The 9,115-nt window shown below is 40.5% G+C and overlaps 1 protein-coding gene across 1 annotated transcript; it reads right to left on the bottom strand.

Moving 5' to 3' along the window:
• Nucleotides 1-534: 534 nt before the first annotated feature.
• LOC135107314 (mannan endo-1,4-beta-mannosidase-like) lies at nt 535-8,889 on the bottom strand. The gene is made up of 9 exons (XM_064017014.1): nt 8,733-8,889; nt 5,151-5,310; nt 4,746-4,987; nt 4,383-4,460; nt 3,599-3,687; nt 2,224-2,303; nt 1,426-1,583; nt 1,012-1,134; nt 535-845 (listed from the first exon to the last, which is right to left on the bottom strand). Exons 1-9 carry the CDS (start codon nt 8,805-8,807, stop codon nt 720-722), a joined length of 1,131 nt encoding a protein of 376 aa, XP_063873084.1. The 5' UTR covers nt 8,808-8,889; the 3' UTR covers nt 535-719.
• Nucleotides 8,890-9,115: the final 226 nt, after the last annotated feature.

Here is a 9,115-nt window from a genome sequence, read left to right as displayed (position 1 = left end):
TCCCAGATGAAAAACTGTATATTTACTGAGGAATGCAGTAAGGGAAAGAGTAGAGTGCAGCGTAACTGTTGGTCTTTACCAGGCTGTGTGCCGTGACTGCATGAACTATTCCATTTGATCTGCACAGTAAGGAAGAGGAAGCAGGAGGGCAACGCAGAGCCCGGGATTGAAATTTTAGTGAAGTGCTGCAGTGGTGGTGAAAGGAAACGAGAGAGAGAGAGAGAGAGAGAGAGAGAGAGAGAGAGAGAGAGAGAGAACTATCTTCTATAAACTAATGTTATTCACAACTATTACTTAAATCCCTTCGATATATGTGAGGATGAAGAAAAAGTATGAACTGTGGATTATTTTCAGGAATTTTCTCTCGCCAGTTGCGTTACATGAACCATCCATTACTTGCACGATTTTTATTCTACGTGATCAACTGTTTCTGCACCAAACGTGGGTGAGAACTGGCTATTATGTATGACACCATGATGTGAGACGAGGAGAGAGACGAGGCAAACGGGATAAACAATGACAATAAAAAGTATATTTCCAATGCTGACTTTATTCCAACTAGCTCACAACCATCACTTCATAAACTTAATTTTTAGTATCATTCAGTATGTCACCCAAAATGCTGAACGTATCAAGCCAAATGTTCCAGGCGTCGGTGGCAATGGAGAGGAGAGGTGGCTGGAGGAATAAAATTAAGGTATCCATGGTAGTTATTCAAGTTATCCGACAACGATGTCCACTTTGCCGTGATCAGTGCGGCCAGCCAGCGTGCCCAGGGCGTCTAGCTGAGCCTGGCGGGTGTCAGAACACTCCCCGGAAGCCAAGTAGTGCCAGCTCCAGCCGCCCTGCAGTTGCAAACATCCTTTAAGTATGTGATTCCTGTTCCAAATGCTCATCCTGAATACATAGTCTTATATTCACGCCTTTATTCACTCACTCTCTACTACTCAAGCCTAATCGTCACCTCCCTTTCTTTAATTCTCTCGAAACAGGCGGCAGATCAGTACTCACGCTGTAGCCGTGCTCATAGGCGTACCGGAAGAGTCCCGGCAGGCTGTCGCCGCTCTGGGCGCAGACAGAGGCATACTCACCAATCACTATCGGCTTGTCCAGATTGTAGTTCCAAGCGTCCACCTGCAAGCAAAGGAGAGCTTGACGATGCAGCAGGAAGAAAGTAGTGGAAGAGGAGGAGGAGGAGGAGGAGGAGGAGGAGGAGGAGGAGGAGGAGGAGGAGGAGGAGGAAGAAGAAGGGGAGGAAGTGGTGGTAGTGGTGGTGAAGTAGGAGGAGGAAAGGAACAAGTGGGACGACATTTCATCCTCATTCAAACAGAGAGAGAGAGAGAGAGAGAGAGAGAGAGAGAGAGAGAGAGAGAGAGAGAGAGAGAGAGAGAGAGAGAGAAAGCACACACATAACATCTGACCAACCGTGAAGGGGGCGTTGGGACTCCAGGAGCTGCCCCAGGCGTAGGTGTGCATCTGGTAGAAGTCGAGACCCGCGTTACCCCCGCCGGCGGCCTTGTTGAGACACTCGTCCCTGTAGTGATTCCGGGTGTTCCCAAAGGCGTCACTCTGCGCGAACTGGCCTGCGGGTGTCCACGAGAGGGAAGGGGCGAGTTGGATGGGGGTCATGTACTCTTAAATTAAGCATTATTGAATATTCCGACTAATTGATGGACTAACTGACAGGGAACAGCTGCCCGAAAGTCGTTGTAAAGCGGCAGCATGTCAAGGTATAATGTATTCCATCGTTGAAGGATGATCAGCAGGTAGTGAATGGAAAGATGTGTTTAGAAAGCAGCAGCCGCAGTGTTCGCATTCTGCTGTGTGGCGTGTGTGTGATGCCTCTCGCTGCGTGTTCCCGTGTATGTGATGAGGATTCTGTTTTTCCTCTTTTTTTTATTTATTTATTTTATCTGTTTTCAGAGAGAGAGAGAGAGAGAGAGAGAGAGTTATTTTCTTACATTAACAGTGGCTCTGGATTACTTTGATGTGATGAATAAGTGATTCTCAGGACATTTTTCCTGCGCTATTCATGCAATACGAATGAGAGGCGCCTGGCCGAGTTGTTTGTGATGATGCAGGGGAGCAAATAAACTTTTGGTTCGAATCATCTTTGCAACCACTAGTAGAAGCTGGGAGACTTAAGGGCGTAAATTCATGTGTGTGTGTGTGTGTGTGTGTGTGTGTGTGTGTGTGTGTGTGTGTGTGTGTGTGTTTACTTACCCCAGGAGCCAAGTGTGATAAGTGTTTCGGGGTCAACGGCGCGCACAGCCTCATTCTGGCGGCCGATGAAGCGGAGATACCTGTAGGAGCGGGAAGAGGAACGATATTACGTCTCTCTCTCTCTCTCTCTCTCTCTCTCTCTCTCTCTCTCTCTCTCTCTCTCTCTCTCTCTCTCTCTCTCTCTCTCCACTGTTATATAAGTGAGATTTGCCATCCGCACTTTCAAGGAAGCCATATTGTGTACCCGGAAAGGAGGCACGGGTTATTTAATTGCATTGTGCTCATTAGCCTCGACAAGAAACCGTGCAATAGTCACTATGCAGCGTCTCAGAAATTATGGATCCGGTTCGTCTGGAGTTTACAGCCTCTGCTCTACATATCGCACCCTCAGAGAAGATTAATCATAGAAAACAAAGGCAGGGGGTACCATGTACTGGGTGAGGAGGATGCGTTGCCACAAGTGTAAACCAGGAACGAGGTATTTTAGCTACTCGTACTTATTTTAGTGTTTTAGAAGAATCTGTATACTCCATTTATAGACGGAAAAAGTAATATGAATTAAAATCACAGACTACACGTGAACATTAAATACTTTACCACGTTTAAAATAAAGAACATGTTTCAGTTGAGGGGTGACTTTTCCAGTCCTTGACTTTTTTTGACTGACGGTGTACGGACGTCTCTGTGTTCTGCGAAACTGAATGTACCTAGACAAATCTTGTTCAAGGGTCGACGAAGAAAAGCAATTTCATGTAAAACCTTATTTTCTCATGTGAGCCTTCGTCTCTTGCTCGCTTCCTTTCACTAAAACACGCTTATGGTGTTACAGTCCTCATCCGCTTCCTCAAACACTAGTACCTCCCAGTTCCTACGGAAAGCTGACATACAGACCTCTTGTGAACTTTTCCCAAAACGGTCTCCTTATTTCTGTGATAAGTGCCAGTAATGGTTGCGTTAGACGTTAAATGCTCTTATTTTCCTTCTTCCATAACTCCTCACGATACTTCTTTCCCCCGGGTTCTTTTTAAATCGTTTTAGCGGTCGAAAACCTTTTCCAGAGAACAAAATTTAGAGGTGCAAAGAAAGCTCACTATGAACTTTTACAGGAAAACTCAAGTACGCCTCTGGAAGCCGCGGGAAAGGAGGCCCGTGCGTCAATACAATCATGTGTCCTGCAATCAGGCACATAAAGACTCTCCTTCGTCCTTGTTTGGGTTTCAATTACCCATTCAAGGGATCATAAAATTGTGTTTACTGCTTCTAAGAGATGAGTTGGAGATCTGGAGCTAATGAGGACGTTGGGTTCCATCAGTTAGTTTCATCATTTAGTTTCCTTCAATCGCGAGTTTATGAACGAACTGGTGGCGACGCTCACCTCTCCATAGGGATGTTCTTGCCTGTCCAGCCGGCACCGCTCTGGCCGATGATACTGGTGTCGTAGCAGTACTCGGAGTTGCCCTCCACCTGGTGGGTGTAACCACTATCAGGAATATGGTGAGTGAGGGGTAGTGTACGAGTGTGCTGGAGAGAGAAAAGGAAGGTAGGGGAGTGGTGGAGGGAGGCAGAAGTGAGATGGAAAGGCGGAGGATGAAAAGAAGGGAAGGATGTGATGGAAGGTTCACGTGAGGGAATAAAGGAAATAGTGGATGGTCTTAGAGCTGGTGCAGTGTGCCTGGAGGAAGACATCAAGGGAGAGAAGAGGAGGGTTGTTGTGGTGCTGACAAGCGGGAGGGCAGAGGGGAACCGTGACCCCAGGTGTGTCTTGTGTTGTCACAGATATCCACACTCACATTAGCACGGTACAGTTTTTTGCTGAATGTATGCATGTTTTTTTGCAAATAGCTCATTTTGGAAAATGTAGTTTTATGATGAATCAAAGTACTGTTCGTAATTTAGACTTTGGAACCCTCAATATGTTTGTTTTCTCCTTTTTCCTACGACATGAACTGTTTCAAAAGAGAAGTAAGACCAATTTGGAACTAACCCTGTTTTTTATATATACTTTTGAAGATTAACCTTTTGGGAACGGCAAAAAGAACGGGCCTTTTCTGTCTTTGTTGTTCTTATATTCTTCACTGGGTAAAATTGTTCTCATAAAAAACAATCTGTCTCATCAAATGGTTGCTCAGTAATGAGCCTCGATCGTTCCGTCCACTCACCTTCACGGACCCCTCGGGCTCATTCACTGCCTCCACGGCGCCCAAGGCAGGGTGGCCCTTGATCTTGTGCATCAGCCTCTGTAAAACAGAGACACAGAAGTGAGGCACTAAGGCATCTTACATCCACACCTTCTGAGCCACGCCCCAGCTGTGGCACAGATGATCACACTAAAGGAAAAAATTGCAATCATCCTGCCTTGTGTTGTGGTGGTGAATCTGCAACGCTGGATAATGTGATGCGAAAATTAAATTCTCAAGTAAAACATACATCCACACCCACATTCACCGCTATAAAGAGCCGCAATAATTATCTTAAGTATCAGCAAAGACCTCCATAGAGTAAACCAGTGCACCAAGACTCACGTTGAGACAGTTGTCGATGTAGGAGTTAAGCTTAGAGTCATCCCAGATCAAGTTAATAGCTGGTTGGTTGGTGAGGTAAGCTCCGTTCCACAAAACCAACACCACCAGAATGTTGTTGTCCTTTGCAGCGTTCAGGAACCTGAGCACATCATCTTCAAACTGCCCGGTTCTGTCACAGCCGACCACGTATCCATCGCTGTTGAATTCTGGAGTACTGTAGCCCTCCACGTGTACCCATACACCTGAGTAAGAGAGAAAGAGAGAGAGAGAGAGAGAGAGAGAGAGAGAGAGAGAGAGAGAGAGAGAGAGAGAGAGAGAGAGAGAGAGAGAGAGTGTAGTGTTCGTTGCAAAAAAAAAAAAAAAATGAAGTTAGCGACACTGATAGACTCAAGTCATTACACTCACGGACAGAGTTGCCACCGGCGGCCCCAATATCCCTCAGCCATTGCTCCAGCGTGCCCGAGTATCCTCCATTGCCAAAGTCGTAGCCGTAATTGTTCCACGCGTAGTTTACTCCGTTGAGGAAAACCTTCTCGCCATTGTAAACCAAATTCGTGCCAGACACCTGCAAGGTTGAGTTCAGGAAGGAGGTTAACAGCCGAGAGAACCTTGCCCCGCGTCCGCCACATTGCTCACCTTCCTGACCAGTTACTGCACCTTTGTATGAATTGTGCGAACAAACAAACACAAGGAATTCTGTTTGCTGAGTGTCAGCTGGGATGGCCTTGTGCTGGCGAGCCACCTGACACCGAGCACCAGCGGGGTGTGCGAGTGTGTGAGGCAAAGGGATTCCTGTTCATGAAGGAAAAAATCGAGAGAAGCACTGTGATGGGTAAAGGTAACTGTGGTCAACGTGCATCACTTTATACGTATTTATTTAGAGAAGGTAATGTGTCAACGAGCGTTACTTTGAACGCAGTCAAGTTGCATTACTCATAGAGAGACGTTTAATAAAGAAAAACGTCAACGATGAATGTATTTTCTTACTCAAAGATTGTCGACAAAATCAGGCAGTACATGCATGGATTTATTAAAAGCTTTAACAAGCTTTATTTTAGAAAGAAAAGAAAAAGGATTTTGACAATGACAAAATGTTAAGGAATACATTCTAAATTTTATGTCCTAGAAAACATGAAAATAAGATTTAAGAGTCCCGTTGTTGAGGTTGAGGCACCCATTCATGAAATTTTGACGCGCATTCGACTAGTGCAATATCGAAAAGTAAATTATGTAGAATGTGCCCATATGGAAGAGTGTTTTTTTTTTTACTTATAAATTTTGTTTCAACGTGAAATACGATTAATTTTTACGGACCACTCCTAAGAGTATTTTACTTATGTATAATGTCTTTTCTTATAGTTAGGAACATTATCTATCATCAGATAAAAAAAAATGAGATCAAAAGCTTTTCACTATTTTTTTGAGGTCCAGACCTGGAAAGAAAAATCCAAATTTTTTGCAACTCAAAAATTTCTTTGAAAATAACAGAATGTTGAATAAAGATATGGAAGACTAATATTGATATAAAAAATAAAAATCAATCAATAAAGTTTTATTTTATTTTCTAAATTTTGTTTAAAAGTGAAATCTGGTTATTACCTACGGAACACTCCTAAAAGCTTAAAAGAATATTTATTATAAACACAGAGTTTCTTTTTTTAAGTAAGGAACACATCTCTATTATCGGATAAAAGTTTTTCTTTCAAGTTTTGCGATTGAATTTTTTTTTTTTTTTCTTATTTACAGAATGTTAAACCACAAAAAGTAGAAATCGGATATTGGTGTTGAAAGTATATAAGTAATCAAAAGTTGTTTTTTTTTTTTTACTTTCTAAATTTTGTTTGTGTGAAAAATCATTATTATTTTTCTAAGTTAGGAAAATATCTCTATTATCAGATAGAAATTTTGAGACTGAAGATTTTTCAACTATTTTCAGGTACAGACCAGGAAAAAAAAAATAAGATATTCCGATTTAGAAATTTCTTTCAAAACGGCAGAATGTTAAGTCATGAAAAGTAGAGGAGGAATATTGACATACGTAGAAAGTATGTATCAGTCAATAAAGTGTGTTTTTACTTTCTTTCTTTCTTTCTTTCTTTTTTTCTTTTCTTTTTTTTTTTTTTTTTGTGAAGTATGGTCATTACCTACTGTATAAACCACTCCAAAAGACTCAAAACAATATTTCACTCATGTACAGTGTCTCTGCTATAAGTAAGGAACATCACTCTAGTATCACCTAAAAATTTTGAGATTGAAATTTTGCCCACTTTTTTTTTACCTGAAAAAAATATTGTATATTTTTTGTGATATTTTTTTTTTTTAATTACAAAATGTTTAATAATAAAATGTACAGGATTTTTTTTCAAAATTATAGAATTTTAAAATATGAAAAGTAAAGAAAAATTTTCACGTAAAAAATTATATCATTCTTTTTTTATTTATTTTATTTATTTTATTTATTTATTTATTTTTTTATTTATTTTTTTTTTTTTGCTAAAAAGCTCAGTGTTATCTACGCACTCCAAATCAACTCAAAAGAATAGTAGACATACGCAGGAAGTGTCTCTTTTAAATGAGGAACATCTCTACATCAGCAGATAAAAATGTTGAAATAAACATTTTACTCGATTTTTGTTTTTAATGTCTGGACCTGAAAAAATACAACACACCTTGCGATTCAAAGATAATTCTCAAAATTACAGAATTTCAAAACGTGGAATGTAGAAGAGAAATATTGATATAAAAATTTTGTATCAGCAAAGTATTTTCTTTTTTTTTACTTTCTAGATTTTGTTCAAAATTGAAATATTATCTAAGCACTTCCAAATGACTTCAAAGGAATATATGATATACACAAAATGTGATTTTTAAAAAAATTGCAATTAAAAAATTTCCATCAAAATTACAGAATTCTAAAACGTGAAAATTTGAAGAAAAATATATACGAAAGTTTATATCAGTCAATAAAGTGTTTTTAACTTCCTAAATTTCGTTAAAAGTTAAATGTTATCGACGCACTTCCTATGAAATCAAAAGAATATTTGACATAGGCAGCATGTCTCTCTTGTAAGTTAAGAGTATATCTTCATTATTAGATAAAAATGTGGAGATTGAATTTTTTTTCATTTTTTTTTTTTTTAATGTCCAGACCTGGTAAAAAAAAAAAAAAACATTTGATTCGAAAATTCCTTTCAATGCTATAGAATTTCAAAACATATGGAAAGTATAAAATATATTCTGTGTCGGTATGTAAAAGTAATCATGTATAACATAATTATATGCTCTCTCTCTCTCTCTCTCTCTCTCTCTCTCTCTCTCTCTCTCTCTCTCTCTCTCTCTCTCTCTCTCTCTCTCTCTCTCTCTCTCTCTCTCTCTCTCTCTCTCTCTCTCTCTCTCTCTCTCTCTCTCTCTCTCTCTCTCTCTCTCTCTCTCTCTCTCTCTCTCTCTCTCTCTCTCAATTCAGTTTCATAGTTTTCTTGAACAGTAAAAAGTCTGCTTTAGGAAGTTAACCTTCACACACTTCGCTGCACACCCAAGGGAACACATCCATGATTCAGGCTACGGGGTGGGGAGCCTTCCTCTTAGCACACCACGCCCGTTACGGATACAGTGTAATGATGATGATAATAATAATAATAATAATAGTAATGATAGTGATGGTAATAATAATAATTAATAATAATAATAATAATAGTAATAATAATAATAATAGTAATAATGTTGATAATAATGTTTGGTTTACTTGTTGGTAATCTTATCGGCTGAAAATCCACATGTTACATATTAACTTTATACTAACATACACACTACATCTTAAATGTACCTTATCCCTATGGAAATATCTTACAAATACTATGGCTGGCACTTGGCGCCGACCAACTTGGTATACCAAGCCCGGGATGATTAGGGCACCCCATGTATTTCTTTAGGTCTCTGTGTGTGTGTGTGTGTGTGTGTGTGTGTGTGTGTGTGTGTGTGTGTGCTCACCTGGAGTCTGGCGGCGGTAGTAGATCCCACAAGGGTGAGGCACAGAAACAGCAGAAGCTTGGCGTTGGCTGCCATGGCTAGAAGGCTACCTGTGGTTGTAGTCTGGTTGTTGCAGGCCGGCTAGTGTGTATATATACAATTTCCATGGTACTTTACCCTTTTCCTCCTCCTCCTCCTCCCAACAGTGGCTGCTTATCTTATCTTAGCGCACAAGGGAGGAGTAGCGGGTTTGTTGCTATGATTATGTAAATAAGTTTTCTGTACACCATCTTATCAGCGTCATGTGGCCGCTGCTTGCATGGTGGTAAACATTTCGTGGGAAAATGTCTCCTGAACTGCTGGCACGATAAAGCTCCAAGTGTAGCGAATGACCCTGAGTGCAG

Source organism: Scylla paramamosain, chromosome 15 (assembly GCF_035594125.1).
Source record: "Scylla paramamosain isolate STU-SP2022 chromosome 15, ASM3559412v1, whole genome shotgun sequence".
NCBI lineage: Eukaryota > Metazoa > Arthropoda > Malacostraca > Decapoda > Portunidae > Scylla > Scylla paramamosain.
This window is presented reverse-complemented; position numbering and strand designations above follow the sequence as displayed.

Excerpts from the sequence above, each read along its gene's own strand:
- LOC135107314 (XM_064017014.1), bottom strand. The coding sequence starts at position 8,807 with ATGGCAGCCAACGCCAAGCTTCTGCTGTTTCTGTGCCTCACCCTTGTG. Across the intron at positions 4,461-4,745 it reads ACATCGACAACTGTCTCAAC|AGGCTGATGCACAAGATCAA; the intron begins GTGAGTCTTGGT and ends TCTGTTTTACAG. Across the intron at positions 1,584-2,223 it reads TATCACACTTGGCTCCTGGG|GCCAGTTCGCGCAGAGTGAC; the intron begins GTAAGTAAACAC and ends GGACACCCGCAG.